The sequence below is a fragment of the Apus apus genome, chromosome 1, assembly GCF_020740795.1.
Source record: "Apus apus isolate bApuApu2 chromosome 1, bApuApu2.pri.cur, whole genome shotgun sequence".
In the NCBI taxonomy this organism is placed as follows: Eukaryota; Metazoa; Chordata; class Aves; order Apodiformes; family Apodidae; genus Apus; species Apus apus.
The window spans coordinates 202,542,531-202,562,707 of record NC_067282.1 but is presented as its reverse complement, the minus strand read 5'-3'; the positions used below and the strand labels follow the sequence as shown (position 1 = coordinate 202,562,707).

Genomic DNA, 20,177 nt, shown 5'->3' with positions numbered 1-20,177 from the left:
AAATTGCAGGTGTTTAAGTCCTGCAGTACTCTTTGGGGGTGGCATGTGTGCTCGTCTCAGATGTCTGGAGCCAAAGGTACATGAACAGTACCTGGCATTGTCCCTGTCTTCTCAGGGAGCTATTATTTTAATGGCCCCAAAAGCCCCTCTACTCCTCTCTTTGAGATCCTCTGTCCTCTGGCAGGTAGGGAAATGAGTTTCTTTATTCAGGTATTATTCCTCCCTCCCTCCCTTTCTTTAATATGTGGTTGGGTTTGGTTTGGACTCGTACCCGTAGGTTGGTTGAGGATGTGAAACTGTTAGAGAGGAAAAGAAAAATGTTTCTGGATCCATTGCACAGCCACAGTGTTACCCCAGCACACAAAATCAGCTCTTGCTGCTGAAATGAGTGGCACCAGGGATGCAGGTCACACAAAGGGAGAAAGTGTGAGGGCAGCTCCAGCCTGAGGAATGTGAAATATTTAGAGAAGGAAAAAAGAAAACCTCTTTTAGATAGTTCTCTCATCTCTTGCCTGCTGAGTCTGCTTTGTTGAGACATCCAAGCAGATGATGGGTGGTTCTTCTGAGCACCAGTGCTGTCACTCTTCCTTGGGGCCTTAATTTAACTGCTGGATTTATCGTTTGGGTTTTTTCTATTAGCAGAAGAAGGAAATCCCATATGCTTTGCATGCTCTCTGGATACCTCTCTGTTTGCCCTTCCCAAATTGACACAGAGAAAAATCTACCCCAACCCACTGCCCTGCCCCCACCCCGGGGGCAACACCTCCATCCTCACATCACTTTGCTCCATTCCCTGGTCCCACCTGTGGGCAGCTGGAACAGGCAGACTTCTCCACCCACCCTGTAATTAAGCTGCTTTTGATGGCTCTGCCACCAGCCGCTCAATCCCTGCATTCCTTTCCCATGAGGTGGCTGGGTGGATTGATGGGTGGGTGAGAAATCCCCCCCAGGGTCTCCCTGGAGGGCTCTTGTCTGTCACACAGGGGCGGTATGAAAGGCGACTGGCTAATCCAAATTCCATTAGGCATCGTTAAGATCTTCCTTTCCTCGTGTTTAAAGCACTTGGCTTTGTGCCTTGGCTTTTTCTGTGTGCAGCACCACGTGAAAAGTGATTCTGGAGGCAAAGCCTGGAGAGGAGCAAGGATGTTGCCATGTGGTCCATGGTGTGTGTGGTCCAGACAATTCAGATACATCCCATGGTGTTGGGACCAGGTTGTGGACAACTGAAAAAAAATATACCCCAGCAAATTTCCTGCAAAGTTAGCCAGGAATTTACTTTCTAGAGGATTTATGGGGGGAGAAGTGATTCACCTGGGAAGCCTGGCAGCTAATTTGTCTGCACTTTGGCCATGCTGTTTGGGTGAATTGGAGAGTGAGTTTTTCTCTTCACTTGCCAAGTCGTTACTAAGTGATGCTTCTGGATTTATTTCCAGCTGTTTGACATGGAATTTCTTCCATGTCAAACTAAAAAAAAAAAACCACAACAGCTTAAAGCAGGTTTATGAGGAAAAAGGGATAAGTTACTCTTCAAGTATCTGCTTTTAAATGCTGGTGGTTCTTACAGTCCTTGGGCCCTGTTTGTCTTCAGAAAAAAACAGTTGCATTCACATGTGTATTCACAAGTTAGCAAGAGTTCATGCAAGTTGCTCTACAGGTGAAGATCTTAATGCAGACCTGGTATTTCAGCACAGTCTTTGCAAGGACTGGACCAAAGTCCTTGGCCATTCTCTGAGTTTTCAGAGAATCAGTCAAGCCACAAGAATGTAATGTTGAGTTTGCCTTGATTTTTGTTTTGCAAATGGGGAAACTGAGGCAGAGAAGACTTGCAGAGAGGCTGGGGCAGCTGCTGGTTCCTTGACTGCTCTGCAGCCATCAGGATGTTTTCTTGCTGTGACCCTAGGTGGATTTGCCTCCTCAAGGTTTTGGTTGTCCAGGTTTATGAGAAGGATGCACAGGACACATTGCAGATATGACGTACAAGGAGTAGAGGCTTTGGGTTTAGTTTAGCTGCTGGGTTTTGTTTAGCTGCTAAAGGACTTGGGAAGGCTGGGTCAAGAGCAAATGCCTTGTAGGCTGGAGGATTAACAGCTTCTCATGTTGTGCTTCCTCCTCCTTGTAGCCTGTGGGCCACAGCTTGCCAATTCCCCCACTGTGATAGTGATGGTTGGCCTCCCAGCTCGTGGGAAGACTTACATCTCCAAGAAGCTGACTCGCTACCTCAACTGGATCGGTGTCCCAACAAAAGGTGAGGCTTTCACTGGCTGCCTGGGCAAAACATGTAGTCTGGGTTCTTGGGAGATGCTCAAGGAGCTTAGTCCCTTGAGCAGTAGAAGGTGGTGAGAGATCTTTCTTAAATCCCATGGGCCAAATATCCATGTAGTCCTATCACTTCTGCTGCAGTCCCGGTTCCTCTTCACTATGAAGAGTAAGGGATGTCCTTGAGCCTTTTGCTCTAAAGATGTGACTTCTTGGCAGGTGGCCAGTAAGTGTTACCTGCAGCAGCTGCACAGCTGAGTTGAGCTGTGCTGATGCTCACTTCTGGTTTTGATGGTCTTTCCTTTCCCATGCAGTTTTCAACGTTGGGGAGTATCGCCGTGAGGCGGTGAAGCATTACAGCTCCTATGACTTCTTCCGTCCTGATAATGAGGAGGCCATGAAAGTCAGGAGGTAAGTGTGAGCATTGCATCTGGCCTCACACCCAGGTCCCAAACAGGTGGTGAAACCTCTGGTTGGCAGTGGGGTTACCCAGCTTGTTCTGGGGGGTGATAGAAAAGCTGGGCTCTAGTGGAGGTTTCCCTGCCTGCATAAGGAGGGGCCTGACTTGGGCACCAAGAGCTGAAGACTGAAGTTGTCAAGGCTTGGTACCTTCAGGGTCACCAATGCATCCTCCATCAGTGGTATAATAGACTCATAGAATGCTAAGTTGAAAGGGACTTCAAGGATCATCTAGTCCCACCTTTCTAGGTAAGAACACTGTTTAGATGAGGTAGCTCACCACCTTCTCAGGCTGAGTCTCAAAACTGTCCAGTGTTGGGGAATCTACCACTTCCCTGAGGAGACTATTCCAATGTAAATCTGTTGTCATAATGAAAAATTTTCTTCTGGTATCCAATTGGGATCTCCCCGGGAGTAATTTGCACCCATTACCCATCTCCTTTTCCATATGACCCCTTGTAAAAAGGGAGTCTTCTTGGTAGCCACCATTTAAGTACTGGAACATGGCAATAAGGTCTCTTCTAAGCCTTTTCTTTAGGTTGAACAAACCCAGTTCTCAGCCTCTCCTTGTACCCCAAGTTCACCTTCAGGTTCAGTGATGTAGGGTATGAGGTCAGCCATGAGGTTTGGCCTCCACTTCTTCATCTACAATTGCCTCTGCTGTGAAGACCAGGATGCTGCTTGGCACACGTGGCTCTTGTGTGTCTGGCAGACCAAGGGTGTCTTTCCTAGATCTCCCTGGGAGAAGGGGTGGAGGTGGCAAGGAAGATCTGCAAAGCCTTCCCTCCTTTGTGGGGGTCTGTGCTGGTGTTGTGAGCACCTCTGAGGGCATCAGGACCATGGGCCTCTTGTCTCTTTTGCAGACAATGTGCCCTGGCTGCCTTGAGGGATGTCAAGCTCTACCTGACAGAGGAGGCTGGCCAGATTGCGGTAAGTTCAGAGATGTGCTCCACAGGGTTTGTCAGCAGTCCTGGTCCTGAAGGTGCTGTGCCCTGTGCAGTTGGCTCTGCAGTTCCTTCTCTGAGGAGAAGGGCTCAGTGGGAAACCAGGTCCTCTTGGTATTAATCGAAATCTTTGCTTTTAAAGGTTTTTGATGCCACCAACACCACACGTGAGAGGAGAGGGATGATCCTAAACTTTGCCAAAGAAAATGGGTTCAAGGTTTGTACCATCAGGCTGCTGTTTTGTATCGCAAATTTTTTTCCTTCTTCACTGTCATGTTGTCCTGATGATGATTCTGCACAAGGGGGATTTCACTGCTCTATTTGCTCAAAAATATGTCACTCTTCCCTTGTTCCCAATCCTGAACCCTGGAGAAGGAAAGAATGGGAGTGGGACAGAGGAAAAGCTCTCTGGTCAGGGAGGGAGGAGGTTGGGTTGGGCAAGGAGCTGGATGAATGCTCAAAAACTTACTGCTGGCCTACAGTGAGCTTTGTTTTGCTTTGCAGGTGTTCTTCATTGAGTCAGTCTGCAATGATCCCACTGTAGTTGCCACCAATGTTATGGTAAGCATGGAGAGGTGTTGTTTTCCCTTGTGGAAGATTTTCTGCCTGTGCTCAGTTTGTTTCTTGTCAGAACGTCTTGACAGAATTATCTGAAGATTAGGAGGTTTTTATCTTTTTATGATGTATTTGTCCTGGGATGAGAAAGGAGCTGTTATCTCACAGGACCACCTGGAGTTATAGAAAAGTTGTAGTGACTTCCTCAGTTCCCTTCCATGCTCTCTGCATTTCTGTTTACCTGTAACTTGAGATCAGGGAAAGAAAGATATTCAAGATGCTTTGGTGTCCTCCCCAAAGTCCCACTTTTTGGAAGTGATGGGTGTGATCAGGGGTTTAAATCCCATCAGAAAGCAGTTTGACTTGGTGTCTTCAGTCACATCCAGCTTCCCAAAAGCAATTGGGGTCTGCTTTGAGGAGGATAACACCTCAGCTTTGAGGCATCTTGTCTGGGAGAGCAGCATAAAACATTGACTCCTGGCTCCTTTGGGAGCTGTTGGATCTCTTTATTTCTCACCAGCAGAAGAGCTCCTTTGCCCATTAGGCTTAGCTAGAGCAGGTAGATGTTAATTGGTCTGTATGTATAACTGACTTCAATAAAAGTCTTTTCCTCTGCTGGGCTCTGCTCCAGCCTTATCTCCAGTTGTACATCTGAGCCTTGTGAGTTTTGTGGTGTCTGGGAATGTGATGCAGGATACCCAAAGTCTGTGAGAAGGGCTTTGTTCTGCCCCTGGGATGGGCTTCACAAAGGGTGTTTGGGAGCTAGAGCATGGCTTTCTAGTGGACGGTGTCCCTGCCTATGACAGGGGGGTTGGAAGTAGATTATTTTTAGGGTCCCTTCCAACCCAAACCATTCTATGATAATTTTGCTCCTGGGAGCTGGTTTCCCATGACTAACAATCAGCTTTTTGGGAGGTTGCACATAGCCTTGTCCATGATGCTAATAAAATGCACACTTTGCTGTATCTTTTTTTTCCTTCTTTGTTGTCCTTTGCAACACCCTGAAGCTGGATTTCTTTGGAGTATTTAAGCCCTGTATTTAGAAATTAGTGCTTGAAGGGGGAGGAAATGGGCCACTAGCTACATTTTGCTCCTCAGGACACTGCAGATGATTGGTGCTTTTAGTGCTGGGATCAGAGCAGAAAATATGCTGCTGGCCTGGGGTGTTGCTGCCCATCTTGCTCATTTGTGTTATCCTGGAGGTTTCAGGATTGCTTGTGAAGTTACTAATGTGTAACACGGCTGCTCCAACCCAGATCTTCAGGCAAAACAGCCTGTTACAGTAGTTCAGGCAGTCCATGAGCATGCAGGGAATTCACATTGTCCATTTCTAGAATCTTTTGGTCCAGTAGCTTGTAACAAATAACACACAGGACTTGGATGTTTTTATCCTGCTGCCTCAGATAGTGGAGAGCCAGGTTAACCTCAGTTTCCTAGGAGCTTTATTCACTTAAAAGGCCTGGGACAAGCATCTTGCCTAAGCTCATGGACTTTCCATCCTTGGCTTGAGCTGTTTAAACCTAATTCTTTTCTTTTGCCATGAAGTTCAGTTTTCCCACTGTGTGAGATGCTTCCTCAGCTCTTGGAAGAACGGGAGTGGACTGACATGCTTCTCTACTTGTCATTGATACCAGATTTTCTCACCTTGTACTTGTTTTTGGAGCCACATTGTTTCTTTTCTGTCTTCTCATGGCTGTAAAGAGGCTCAGCCAATAGCTTGGCAGGACTTTGAGATTTGAGATTAACAAAGCCTGGCTTGGAAAGCTTCCTAACCCCTCTCCTTGTGGCATGTTTTCTCTTCTGCCACAGGAAGTAAAATTGTCCAGCCCTGATTACCGAGACTGTAATTCGACTGATGCCATGGAGGACTTCATGAAGAGGATCAATTGTTACCAGGCCAGCTACCAGCCACTCGACCCTGATAACTATGACCGGTAAGAGACTTGCTGATTTCTGACTTGGCTAAAAACACCTTTCTTCTTCCAAGAGAGGACTAATGAAGTATGGAGCTGTATTTCACTTTGTCGTCAAATATGTGACTGCGTTAGCATAATGTATGGACAAGCCTCACCATGAATTCAAGCTTCTGCCATGAAAATTCTGGTTTTCCTCAGGCCTGTGCCAGAGTGTAGGACATTGAAACCTTCCTGGGCTCTTCTGGGCTCAGATATGCTGGTTTCAGCCTTGTTCTGCAGGTCTAAGTACAGAAAAGCACTTGGCTTTGAGTGTTTCTGAGGTCCTTTTGTCATTGTCCCAGTTAAAGGAAGGGACTGCTTGGATGGGCTCAAACCACAAGGCTGGACAAACCCTGTGGTTTCCACCTAGCTGTGTGACCTGGGAAGACCCTTGCTGTCCTTCATGACTGTGCAGGCAACTCCCAGCCTTTCCAATGCTCACAAATAGGTCCACGTGCCCTGTGGATTATCTCAGTCCTGGGGGGGGGAAACATGCTTCCTGCTAGTCCAGTTTAATCCTCTTTACTACTGCAAGGAGGAATGGAGATTACACTGCTGTTACTTAGATCTCAAAGAACCACCGTTACCTGTTGGCTTGCCATTGAAAATGGCCTGCAGGAAATCCTGTTAGCTGGGTGATTATGTTGACTGAGATACCTCACAAGGCTTGTTTTTTGAGGCTGGTATTTCTTTTTTTTCCTGCTTTCTCCACTGGCAACCCCCTCACCCCTGCTGTGCTTTCCCTAGGGAGCTTTCTCTCATCAAAGTCATCGATGTTGGCCGGCGGTTCCTGGTCAACAGGGTTCAGGATCACATCCAGAGCAGGATTGTTTACTACCTGATGAACATCCATGTCCAGCCCCGCACCATCTATCTCTGTCGGCATGGTGAGAGCGACTTCAACCTCAAGGGGAGGATTGGAGGTGACTCGGGTCTCTCCAACAGGGGCAAGAAGGTAAGGGGGAAGGAATTATGGTTTCTAGGAGTTATTTGGCTGTAGCAGATGCCATGCATTGAGTTAAGTGTGTATTTGTTGATAGCTGGGGTGCTTGGAGGATCCAGAGTGCTGGTTAAATTGGAGCATGGCTTCAAAACATGACTTTCCAGCCATCAATGTTGCACGTAGGCTTGCATGTAGTTAAGGGTTAACAGGTGCTGGTCTGCAGAAATCTGTAGGGCAGAAGAGTATGAGTATCTTAATCAGTTGGTTCAGACCTTGCACAGGCAGGGCAGGATGCAGAAGAACTGCTGCCACCCTTTGGTAGGGATAGCCATCTCCAAGAGTGCTTTCAAATTGCTCCCTACTTGATTTCTTCAAAGACGTGGTCAAACGTGCTGCTTCAAGGCTCACGAGAGCATTTTGAAGCCCAAAAAGAGTAATTTGAGGTGTGACTATTATCAGGGACTACAGAATACAAATGACAAGCAGAGCTGTGGTTAAGGGTGGCCAGGGACCTTCCACAGCATTGTAGCAGAACCCAAGTTGTGGTGTTTGTTTCTTGGATGCTGAAGTTCTGTGATGACATTAGGTTGCTGCTTTCTCCTCTTTCTTTCTGTTCTCATGCTCATAGCTTTCAGGGATCAATCTGTGTGGCTGCTCTTCACCTCAGAGCAGAAGGCTTAGGCAAAGGAGGTCCTAGAGGAGAACTTTCCCCTTTACTGGGAATCAGGGAATGAGGCCTGTTGGGAAGCTGTGCATCAGGAATCAACCTCTTTTTTTTTCCTGTCCCACAGTTTGCACTGGCACTGAACAAGTTTGTTGAGGAGCAGAACCTGAAGGACCTCAAAGTCTGGACCAGCCAACTGAAGAGAACAATCCAAACTGCAGAAGCTCTCCAACTGCAGTATGAGCAGTGGAAGGCACTCAATGAAATCGATGCTGTAAGTATTTTTGATTGCAGGAGGGACAGCAGGATCATGCTGGTGGCTGCTTGGCAGGGAGGGTGATAGCACCAGCCTTTGCACTTTTGCCTGCATTTCACCTTTTGTGGGGAGATTCTTCTTTCTGTGGGAGTCGTACCTCTGCAGTACTCACAACTTGGCTTCTGATCTTAGTTCTGTCTTCTGCTGATGATTCAAGATGTTGGCTTGAATTAGCACATTAAAATGATATTCCCTTGGAACTGCTCTGTAGCTGAGCACTCGGGGTTTACAGGTGATCACTTTAGAGAAGGCCTTGCATCTCGGGTGTGCTGATCTTTTTTTTTTTTTTAATTTAAGCATGTCTAGTAACCTCTTGGATGTCCTGTTCTGACAGGGGGTGTGTGAAGAAATGACATATGAAGAAATCAGGGATCAGCATCCAGAGGAGTTTGCATTGCGTGACCAGGATAAATATTACTACCGCTACCCCTCTGGGGAGGTAGGTGTGCTAAGGGACCTTCAGAGATGTGACTCTTACTTTAAACATGGCATTCTTGTCTTTGTGCTGTCCTCTACAGTCAGAGCAGAGGAGCAAGAAGTGCTCCAAGAAACTAGAATCGAGGAGAGTCAGGGCTCCCATATACCTTTTGTATTGAGCTCTTGTGAAATGGTGGAACATGAAGATCTCATTAAGAAATATATAGCTTAATAGGAAGCTGGTAGGATGGCTTCCTTCTCTTCTGACCAGAAGTTGTTGTATTCTAGAGTAGGCTGACAATGAAGCTTTGAATTTTGCTTGGTTTTAGCAGTAATTACGGTGGCTTGGTTTGGTCAAGGGCATGAAATCAATAGATGGACCAAGACAAGGACCATTTTTTTTCTTGCAAGGTTCTTGTTTTCTTGATTCTATGTCATATCTCCTTTCCCTTCCTCTGTATCAGTCCTACCAAGATCTGGTGCAGCGCCTAGAGCCGGTCATCATGGAGCTGGAGAGACAAGAGAATGTCCTTGTCATCTGTCACCAGGCTGTCATGCGCTGTCTGCTGGCATACTTCCTGGACAAGAGTGCAGGTGAGCTCCTGTCCCTGGGAAGGGCATTGATCCTCTTGGCAGAGGGATGATGGACAGATCTGAGGAGATAAGAGATATGTTCAGGTCTATGCAGGACCTGTAGCATGCATCTCTCTGGTGTGGGATGGCCATAGGTGTTGATGAAGATGTCTAAGCCTGCTTTTCTAGAGGGGATGAGATAACCCTTCTGCTTTGCTTTCTCTGCAGATGAAATGCCCTACTTGAAATGTCCCCTTCACACAGTCTTGAAGCTGACCCCCGTGGCCTATGGTAAGTGGGGCCTTTCTACTAAACATGCCAAGGAATTAAACTTGTACCTTCTGCTGAATCTAAGCTGCCCCTGGGGAGAAGGGCAAGGGTCTGGGATGGAGCACCTCGGAGCATCCTCTGCCCATTGGGTTTGCTGATGGTTCTTGTGTCTCCTTCTGCTCCCTTCTGCAGGCTGCCGGGTGGAGTCCATCTCGCTGAACATCGAAGCTGTCAACACCCACAGGGAACGGCCAGAGGTGAGTGTTGCTTTTCCTTAGAGCTGTCCCTTGGTGTCCCCTTCCTTTCCCTTGTGATCAGCTGGCAGCAAGGACACCTGGGGTGGGCATGGGGAGATTGCTCAGCTGGGCATCCCTGTGCTGCTTGAGACTAGAGCATCACATCAGTTCTTGCTCTGGAAGATGTGGCCAGTCAAGGGTTTTCCAAGGGAAAAGGACTGTTGCACATGCCTGCTTCCCAACATTTTGTCCAGGTTAAAGCTGGCACAGGAACAACTCCCTGGTCTTTGCCCTGTGCAGTCATCTGCTCACCTGAGTGGGGAGTGGAGCTGTGGATGGAGAAGGTGACTTCTTCCAGGTCTCCCAACTGGCTGGCACAGCTCAGGCTTAACACCTTGCACAACATCTCCTGCCTTTGTGTTTTTTTTCCTGGCATGCCCACAGTTTGTGTGGCTACCAGAGTGTACTGTTCAGTAGGGGGGGATGTGCCAGTGCTGGGGGTGCTGCAGGGAGACCCTTGTATGGAGGAAATCCCCTATAAGGTCAGGTCTATTTGCCTTGTGCTCCACCGGGAGCTCGGAGGCCAAAGCAGGAGGATGCCAGCTGGGTGGCCATCCAAAGGGAACCCTAGGGACCCTGGCAGTGCCCATTTCCCAGCTGCTGGGATCTTTCCAACTTGTGTGTCATGACAATGGAGCTTGGCTGGATGACGGATGGTCAGAGCCATCCCCTTTTAGCCTGCATCTCCATTCCTTCCCAACCTTGGTGGGTGGCAGCATGTGAGTTGCTTCTCCCTCCCCATGGCTTGAGGGGGAAGCTGGTCCTTCCCCCAGCCATGGGAGCCTTTGATGCTCTCCTCCACCACCTTCTCTGGGGGTGGCAGCAGAGCTGTGGGCTGAATGGAGTGAGACACGTGTGAAGTGCTTGGGTCCCTCTGCTCGGCTGCTGTCCCTCCATCCCACCTTGCTTGAGTTGGAGCTTGGCGCGGTGCCGACCCTCGCTGGCTGCTCTGCCCCCACTTCCCATATCTTCCTGACAGCCCAGGCTGGCTTCTCTTCCCTTTTCTTGCTTTCACACCCCTCCCTGGGTCAGAGGGGTGGGCTTGGAGGAGGAAACAGATGGGCACCTCTTTCTGTCACGCAAAGTTGTGGCTTTGGATTGCTTCTGGGTTATTTTAGCAATCTGTATTTACTTTTTTTGTGTGTGAGCAGAGCTCAGGTGAGGAGAAAGTCTGTCTTGCTTCTCAGTGCCTTTTTGGGTTTTTTTCATCCCCTTTTCGGGGAAACCAGGCTGCGTCCTCAACCTTTTTGTATTAGGAGTTTGTTTTTTTCCAGAGTCCAGATCCTTTGCACATTGACAGTGATTGTGGGGAAGAGCAGAGGCTGCTTTAAGAAGGAAAAAAAACCCTGATCCCAAACAACCTGCTCCTTTTTTTTTTTTCCTTTAACTGTCGCCTTCTTCCTTTTTTATTTTCTTTTTTGTTTACTTTTTTTTCTTTGTCTCACTCTTAATTTAGGAAGCAAAGAAGGGACCTAACCCGCTCATGAGACGTAATAGCGTTACCCCTCTAGCAAGCCCAGAGCCCACCAAAAAACCTCGCATCAACAGCTTTGAGGAGCATGTGGCTGTTTCTTCTGCCCTGCCAGGCTGTGTTCCTCAGGAAGTGCCCACGCAGCTGCCGGGACAAGTTAGTTGAACTCTCTTTTTGGTTTTGTTTGTTTTTTGGTTGGTTTTTTTGTTTTGTTTTTCGTTTGGCTTGTTTTTCTTCTGTTGTTGTCATTATTCTTGTGGTTTTGCTGTTTGTTGTCCTCCTGTTGCTCCTGAAGCTGGGGCTCAGCTTGCTCTTGTTGCAACCTGTGCTGCTGTCTCTGAGATGCATCTTTCTCCCATGGCTGCTGTCCCTCCTTTCCTTGGGCTGGTTTTAGGAGCACTCCTGCAAAGGGTTACTTGTTGATTCTTTTGGGATTTGAGAGTGTTGTAAACCCTTTGATGTTCTAGTTGTGTAGTGCCTTCACCATCTGGCATCATGGTGTCAAACCCCTGGGGAACCACATTTTTAGACTGTGCAGGACCAAAGGGCTCATGCTCCTGGATGTGCTCAGCTCCAATGTAGACCTGGGCATTGTTATAGAGCAAATGTTCTTGTGCTTCCCTGGAGGAAATGCCAGGATCTGTCTTTGGCTGCAGGGGTCTCCTCCTCCTTCCTGGAGAAATAGGCAAAATGGACCCAAAAATGAGCAGAAGCCTCTTGGCATGATGAGCCTGGTTGCCTTCTGCAGCCCTGGGTGAAACCTGGTGGGTAGTTGCTGTGGTGCTCATGTGTCCTTTCACCCACCCATGGGAGTAGAAGAGAGACTTTGCTGGACACTTCTCCAGGAACAAAACCTCCCTCCCTGTGCTCATTAAGGAGCTGGGGTGGTACTGAAGAAGCAGCATAGATATATCAGAGCCCCTTCACCATGTTGCCCTTCCCACCAGCTGCCTGTTGGATCTTGCCTGTCTTGCTGAGCCCCTCTTGGCGTTGTCTGTGCTGTCTGGTGTCCTCGTGCCCCTCCCTGGGCAGGTTAGGAAAGCTGCTGTGCTCCTCTAATCGCTCTGCTCGGTGGCTGCTTTGCATGAGCCTTCCCACCTCAGCAAGAACTTGGCAGCTCAGTCTGTCTCTCATTTTTTGAGGCTCCACTCAGGCTGGTTGAGTCTTGCAGCAAACCCTCTGCCAGCTTTGGGTTTGGAAGCTCTTGCTGTTTGGGTGCCCCTCCCTGCTGTCTGGTGTCCTCGGTCTTGTGCGGCGTTACTGACACCTTTCCATTCTCTCTGTCTCTCTGCAGCCTTTACTAGGGAAGGCATGTCTGTAAGTACCTTCTTGCCTTACTCCCCCTTCTCACCCTCTTCCCATGTCTCTTGACATCCCACCGGTTTTGTTGTTGCTGTGACAATTGGCTGGGGCATGGGCTTCTTGGAGTTAATGTTTCTTGGGGGTGGGATTTGTATATATCTCAGAAAAGGTAAAGAGGAGAGTGGTTCTGCTTTGTGCAACCCCGAAGTGTCATAACCTGAGTAAATGTCCCAATTGTTCTGCCCAGAGAAGTTGTGTGCCCCCTACCTGGAATTATTCAAGGACAGACTGGGTGGAGCTTTGATTAACCTGGTCTACTGGAAGGTGTCCTTACCTGTGGCAGGGGGGTTGGAAGCAGATGATCTTTTAACATTCCTTCCAAACCAAAACAGTCTATGATTTTGTTGGGAAATGAAGGAAATGATGACTTGCCCTCTGATGATCTCTAAATTCCCTTTCTCCTCCTTGAAAGTCATGAGATGGGAGATGCAGTTGGGTTTTCCTGGGATTATCTCTGCAGTAGCACATTGTACTGTAGGTGACAGACCCAAGTGGTTTGTCCTTCCCAGGGGCTCCACTTTGTGCCTATGAGTGATGGTACCAGATTGATCTCTGAGAAGGTTTTGACCTCAGCCCCTATCAGGATGTTAATGCCTATGTGGGAGCAGGAGTGTGTTTTCTGGACCTGGACTGATCTCAGATCCTGGCACCTGCAGTTCTACCAACCTGGATTTTGGGTACAGTCTGCCTAGATATCTTGGGCAGAGTAGATGCAAGGATATTGTCTTCTAGCTGTAGTAAGGAAGCAAGATGCCTTCAGTATTTAATGCATTAATTATAAAAAAGATCAAGGCTTCATCAGTGTGGTTCAGTGCTATTAGATCCCTGTGTATTAGGGGCAAAACAGCTTCTGGATAAATTTGAAGCCTTGGGACTTAATTCTGGTGACATCATTGAGTTGAGAGCAGCAGTTGTTGGAAGCTGTGCTCAAATGCCTTCTCAAAGACCAGGGAGACCCTGGGGCTGGAGTGGTGCCCAGGTGTCTTTTTGACCACTGTAGACTAGCTGGAATCAGCCTATAAGCATCCCTGTCCTGGTTGGTTTGGTGGGCTGAAGATGGAGGCATTTACTAGGCCTCAGCCTTGCTTGCATGTACCAGCTGGTGATCCTCATGTTTCTCCACATTTTTAAGCAAAGGTTTTTGAGAAAAAGGAAATTAGGAAGGTCATAGTTGGCTTTGCTGGTGGATGGTTTGGGAAGGATCATCATACTCATGCTTATGCTCTTGGGCCAATGTAGAGATTGAGTTGCTCGGCATGGCCTGTGCTCCTTCCCTTGCTGCTTGTAGGCACAAAAGCTCCTGATGAAGTGCATGGTGGTCTTGGGTTGCTTTGAAAGCATTTTTGTTTCACTGTCCATCCACCTTTTTCCTCTCCATGTTGTAATAAAAAGCACTGCATGGCTCAGTGCTGGCTGGGACATTGAAAACGTGCTCCTCTGATGTTGAGTTTTGGAGATGGTGACATCAAGTTTTGCTAGACCAGGAGCTCTGCTGGAGCAGGCAATGATGATACCTACCCCAGCTGCAGGCTGACAGCAGCAAGTTTAAAATCTCCAGCTGATGGGAACTGCCTCCACCTCCTAGCGTGGGACATAAAGCTGCTTTTGAGGGAGTATAAAAGACATCCCAAACACCAAAAGCTTGGTGTCAGTACCTCTCTTGGAGGTTGATGCCTCAAATGTGCATGTGTCTGGTCCTCACTGTGTCCCAACACAACCCATATGGCATCAGGGGAGGTGGAAGGAACCTCTTTCCCAGTTTGCACCGTGGGACTTGGTTGGCAGTGGGCACTTTGTTGCAGCAGCTTGCACTGTTAGGGTCTTGACCCACATCCAGGAGGATCAGGGGACATGACTTCAAGGTACTCTGAGCCTGCCTGACTGTGGGATCGAGCCACTTTGTGGACATGGGACTACCTGGCACGATGTTTTATTTTCCTTTTTCTTGATTTGTGATCCAAGGTGCACTTCTTAACAGCAACCTGATCCCCTCCCTTCTTCTCCCCTTCACTTTTCATGCTTAAAGGCGACCTGTTTGTCACTTTCTCAAAGTTTTCTCTTTACTAATATTTCCCAGGTAAATGGCTGTGGTGCATGTGGCTTCTCCTAACCCTCCTCCTGTCTCCTTAGATACCAGAGAGAACAGCTCAGCCTGCTGTGCCCCATAGCTTAGCCAGGATCCCTGGTGCTTCTAAGAGGCAGTGTAGGTAGTAAAAGCAAAAAGGAAGAAAAAGTTGAGAAACCTTCCTTAGCTGTTCCCTAGTTCTTTTCTCCCTGCCCTGTTTCTTGTAGTTTTGTGGATTGGGAAATGTCCTTGTTGTGATCATCTCCCTTTGAGTTTCTCCTCTCTTCTCCAGCCACTGCCTTCAGGGCTGGTCATGCTTGTGTTTAGCTGGTTGTCTGTGGTGTTGTGGTCCTCACCCGAGTGCTGGTGGGTGCCCGTTGTCACCACCTTGCACTTAGGGATGTGTCTGAAGCAGCTCTAGGGCCCATGAAACCTCATGGGTCACTGTTGGGGTAGCAGGTGCTCCTGCTGTACTGCTGGTGGTGGCTGATCCCCATCCCAGCTCCTTGGTGTGGCCAGCAGGAGCTATATCTTTATGGTGGTGCCAAGGATGGACAAACAGTAACCTCCTTGGTAAATGAGGGGTCACTGCCCACCCTCAAGAGAGGAATGTTTGATTGGTCTCCTTGAATGAACACTCTGGTTGCTTGTCACCTTGCCTGGCATCGACCAAAGAGCAGCTTCAGAAAAGCAGGCCGGGGGGAAGGTTCCCTTGGTTTTAGCTCAGTTTTTAGGGATATCTCTTCTAAATTCCCACCCCGTAGTTAAAACCAGGTGATGCTTGAGGGGAGTGGTGTGGGTAGCAAGTCAGCAAAACCCCTGCCACTCCTCTCCTTGGGTGGACAGTGTCCTCTCCTCTGTGGTGGATGCTTTTGTAGTGTCCCATGCTGTGGCTTTCTGTTGCTCCCCCTGTCCCCTTGTTGATGTGCACGTGGAAGACGCTGTCGGGACGGTGTCCATCCCAAGCCTGATCTCCAACCCTGGTCCTTCCCCTCTCATTGCAGAACATGAACAACTCGCAGAAGCCGTTGTGACTCCATTGGCGCTGTCTTGAGGCCACCAGCGACGCCACCAGCTTCCCATGTCCCATCACCATTTCTGAAGCTTGCTTATAAACCGGTCTCCTCCACCTGCGGCGAGGCTGACCTTCAGCTGTTCCTACCTGCGCCCGTTCATCTGCAAAACCACTCTGCTGAAGGGGGTGGGGAGGAGATGCAGGAGAGCAGAGGAGAGGAGCTGAGCTCCTCGGGGTCACCACCAGATCTTTAGGCTGCAGCATTTGCTCTCCTCTCCCAGCACCCTGTTAGATGGTAGCGAGCTGTAACGTGCTTCAAGCCCCCAGGAGCTTCATTTTCCTCTGCAAGCGGTTTTGATCTGTTGTATAGATGATTGGTACCCACCCATCTCCAGGTGGGGTGTATATATGTGAATGGTGCGGGGTTAGCAGAGAAAAGGGGGGGTGGGGGGGGGGGGGAAGGGAGGGGGATACTAAGGGATTTTGCTTTTTTTTTTTTAATGGTTACTGTTATTAATTACTTTCCAAGGAAGCCCCTAATGTGCTGTGCCCCGCAGTCCTTTACCCACGCTGCGACCTGTCCTGCATGCACAGCCTGGCTCCCCCAGGCCCACGAGCACCAGAAAGGCAGTTGTGTGAAGTCCTTCACAGAGAGAAGGGTTTAACAAAAAACCCCTCACAAACCTCCAGAACATTTATTTTTATTTTTATTTTTTTCCCCCTAATCAATACACCTTAAAGGGGTTTTCAGAGAACGTAGATCTGCTTCTGAAACCATGACCTGCCTGTAGTGTAGGGGTGGCTGCACCAGTGGTGGTTTGGGTGATGTTTTCATCTTGGGGAGCACCTGGGGATGTTCTGAGTTCAGGCATGTGTTGATTTTTTTTGTTTTGGGGGAGACCTGAGTGCAGGTGGAGTTGCTGTGCTGGTACTTCATCTCCCTTCATGTTGCCTTTCCTCTGCCTTGGAGAGATTTTGGAGGGGTTTTGAATCCCTACTTCGTGGCTGGTGGACAGACTGAGAGAGATGTGTTTGCAAATGCAGGTCTTGTGGAGTTGGCCAGAGGTCTGGAGTCCCTGTGTGGATGCAAAAAGCCACAAGAAGGGACAGTTTAGTCTGTGTTACCTTTTTTTTAATTATTTAATATATTTACATACACACCTGTGTGTGTGTGTATTCCTAGAAACCGCTTGGTTTTTGCACTTTATTTGTGGCAGGAGCATAACTATTTTATTTTCAAGTCTTGCCCCTTAATAGGGGAAACCTGAATGCAGGCAATTATATATATATTTTAATTATTTTGCATGCTGGAAAGCTGAGACTACAAAGAATAGTTAATGGTGTGGGTGATGGGGTGGAAACAAGGGTGATTCCATCAGCCAACTCCCAGTGGTTTGATATGCAAGATCTCTTCTTGGCAGCCTGTCCCAAGCTGCAAGATAGAGGTCAAAAATGGCAATTAACCACTATTGCTTTGTGCAAAAGTCTGTGGAATTTGATTTGGATTTTTTTTTAATAATCTTTTTAGTGTTTTGGGTTTGTTTGGGTTTTTTTCCCCCCGCTCCTATGTGCAGTATCTTCTCCATTCCCATCTCATGGTGTCTGGCTGAGCTGGAGGCAGGAGGTGAAGGCAGCCAAGCTCTCCTGCAGCCCTGGGCTTGAGGGATTGGAGATGGGCACCCATTTGGTTTCATCCTTCCCATGGCTTTCCCCAACCCACTGGGTAGGAAACAACAACCCTATAGATGGGAGCAGAGAGTTTTGGGCAGAAAGTATGATTCTTTTTGTGTGTGGTTTTTTTTTTGGGGGGCAGGTTTGGTCTGTTTTTCCTTTGGGAAAAGGTGAACCACAGTGCCTAGTGCTTCAGTCTCATGTAGCCAAAGCACGTGCTCAGAGTGGCACAGATGGCAGGAAGGGACTGGGACTGAGCTTGGTCCATATCCGACCAGGAGAGACAGTCTTGGTGGTGTCCTGCCTGTGTCAGCTTGTTCATAGATGTATTATATTTCTGTACAGATGAAACCAAGAACACCTCCCACCCCCCCTTTTTAAATTTTTTTTAATAACCACATTAAAGGCAGACATCTCCCCAAGTGCACAGCTGACACTTGTCCTTTCAGTTTCTGTGACTTGGAGGAAAAAAAAAGGTTTTGGAAGGCAAGACACTTGGCTCTTCAGCCTCCTCCTTCCTGGGGAGTTTTATCTTTTCCCCTCCTGCTATGAAAAGATAAGCCAGCAAATACAAACATGACGTCTGGCTGCCCTGTGATCAATCCTGTACACATGTAATTCTGCAGGTGTTTTGATGTTTGTGTATACATATAAATATATATATACACCAAAAAAAAACCCAAACAGCAAAAAAACTTCATGACCCTAAACTTTCTTCCTTTGGAAATAACAGAAGTCTCAGTAGATCCTACAAAAAGATGAACTTGGAACCTGACATTTTTTTTCCAGCAAGGGGAAAATTGGTCCCTCAGCAGCAGAGAGGTCCTCTAGTGCTGGAAGTCTTGGTGGTAGGTGGGATGGTGTCAGCCTTGTGCCATCACACTGCCCCAGGAACTCACTGCCCATCATTTTTGGTTAATGGAGCTAAGGACTGGGCAGCAATGCTGCAGCCAAGGTGGGTGGGGAGAGGGGACTTGTTGAACCACACCAATGATTTCTTCCACCCTCTATTTTTTTTTCCCTGGTTTTGTTTTCCTTTGTGATACTTGAATTTATTTTTTTATAATTTTTTTGATAGCAAAGCTCTTTTTATTTATTTACTGTATACTGCAAAGCTTGGAGAGAAGGGTAGTTACTTGGGATTATTTTTTTTTTAATTTGTGGTATGTTAACTGTTCTGTATATATACATCTGGAATAATTGCCTGATATAAAGCTGTGCCAGCTTAAAAACAGGGTATGCCTTTCAGAAATTTGTATATTTTGCAGTTGCTGGACCAATAAATACCTTGTTGAAATACAGAAGTGACCTGGTTCTTTCTTGCAATGTGAATTATGTCCTGCATGCAGCTTGGTGGCCCCAGGGGTGTTCCTGCCTCCTGTGCTTCACAGTGGGTTTTCTGATTATCATCTCCAAGAGAAACCATTTGGATACCTAGTTGTGATCCTTTTTTCTGACCATGTTACAGCAGTTTAAGAGCTCATCAGTGTAGCTGAGGGTGTGACCAAGTGTTTGACACCTACTTAAGGCAAGTGAATACTCCCCAGGTTCTACCCACTTCATCACTGTTAAGTGTAGGGGTGATGTGCTGGAGTATGTCCTGCCTAGATCTTCATCTAGGCTGCAAATTAGGCACGACTAGGCATTTACTTTGAACCTGGTGTAGTTCTTGAAACCAAATACCTACTTAAAACGATTTGGTGCTAAATGGAGCCTAAGGGCTGGACAAGAGCTGTCCTCTGAAATCATGGTTGTCTTTAGCCTGAAGGCAGGAAAACAGCAGATGCCACCTGTAAGTGAAGTCATAAAATTCCATGCACAATTGTTTGGGTTTTTTATTTATTTTAAATTCTTCTGCCTCTAAAGAAAAAGAGAAGGGGAGAAGGAAGGAGTGGTGTGATTTGGACATGATGCTCCAGAGCACATTTGGGTCAGTGCTCCCTGTCTGCTTTGAGGCTCATCCCCCTCGAGCTTGTAAGGAGTGAAAGGGGGGGAAAAAGCAAACAACAAAACAAACACACCTGTGAATTGCTGTTTGGTCAAGCTCAGCTCTGATGTTAACTACTTGCTGGTTGATGTGCAACCCTTGCTCTGATCTTCCCTGGACTTTCAGAGCAGGTCCAGCCTTGCTCTGGGCTGGGGTTTGCTGTGATGCAGCTGGGCTGTACAGGGGCCATTTGCCTTCTCCCTTCTCCTGGTTGCTCTGTGCAACAGGGGCCCCTCAGGGACCTCTGCTTTTAAGCTTCAGTGAGGCATCTGCAACAACATTTTTCTAGGTGTGTACACAGATACGTGATGCTCATCCTTGCAAGCATCTCGGGCGCAGGGAGGACTCGTGCTCTCTGCCAAAGCCAGAAACCACAAGATTTGATTTCTTGTTTATTATTTTTTTTGTTTAATCTCCAGCAACCTGGCTCTTTCCTTGACCCATGCAAAGACAAAACGCTCCTGCTCTATTTTAGGGCAAGGGAGCATAGCCTTGCAGAGCATCCCACAAGGATGCAGGGGCTTTGATAAGGTGACCAGCTGTGATGGGCTGAGATTACGTGTAGCCACAACAGCAGCTCCCCTGCCTTCCCCGGGTGGGCTGGAGCTGTTTTGAAGCCATGATAACCTTGTCCTTGCTGGGGGAGCGCAGAGGGGAAGGATTTGCCTCCTGGAGTGTGGCTGTGGGCACGTTCAAGGCTGCTCTGCAAGAAAATATATCCTCTGAAAAGCTTTTTCTCCTCTTTCTGCATGCAGGGGGCACGACCAGGCTTGTCTCACACCATCCATGCAGGAGGGCTGTGCATGGGGGTTCATGAGCCAGTGCCATCCCGGGCAGTAGCCTTTATTTTTCTTCTATGTGATGTATTTTATAGCACCACAGAGGAGACGTTCCTTGAGGCAGGGAGGCTTTAAAGGTTACATTTGACAGTGGGAACATTTCCCTGCTTCCAGTCAAG

The 20,177-nt window shown here is 47.9% G+C and overlaps 1 protein-coding gene across 5 annotated transcripts in view; it reads left to right on the top strand.

The window, feature by feature from the left end:
• Nucleotides 1-15,996, top strand: part of PFKFB3 (6-phosphofructo-2-kinase/fructose-2,6-biphosphatase 3) — a 40,546-nt gene extending 24,550 nt beyond the window's left edge. For 2 of the 5 annotated variants that reach the window (XM_051615670.1, XM_051615707.1), the window contains 15 exons: nt 2,120-2,245; nt 2,571-2,667; nt 3,579-3,645; nt 3,802-3,876; nt 4,164-4,220; nt 6,024-6,148; nt 6,917-7,124; nt 7,904-8,050; nt 8,427-8,531; nt 8,974-9,103; nt 9,311-9,373; nt 9,545-9,609; nt 11,105-11,275; nt 12,414-12,436; nt 15,551-15,996. In XM_051615670.1, the coding sequence (XP_051471630.1) occupies nt 2,120-2,245; nt 2,571-2,667; nt 3,579-3,645; nt 3,802-3,876; nt 4,164-4,220; nt 6,024-6,148; nt 6,917-7,124; nt 7,904-8,050; nt 8,427-8,531; nt 8,974-9,103; nt 9,311-9,373; nt 9,545-9,609; nt 11,105-11,275; nt 12,414-12,436; nt 15,551-15,557 (1,466 nt within the window). In that variant the 3' untranslated portion in view covers nt 15,558-15,996. The remainder of the gene's footprint in view (nt 1-2,119; nt 2,246-2,570; nt 2,668-3,578; nt 3,646-3,801; nt 3,877-4,163; nt 4,221-6,023; nt 6,149-6,916; nt 7,125-7,903; nt 8,051-8,426; nt 8,532-8,973; nt 9,104-9,310; nt 9,374-9,544; nt 9,610-11,104; nt 11,276-12,413; nt 12,437-15,550) is intronic. The other 3 variants (XM_051615690.1, XM_051615680.1, XM_051615700.1) reach the window with 3 other exon arrangements.
• Nucleotides 15,997-20,177: the final 4,181 nt, after the last annotated feature.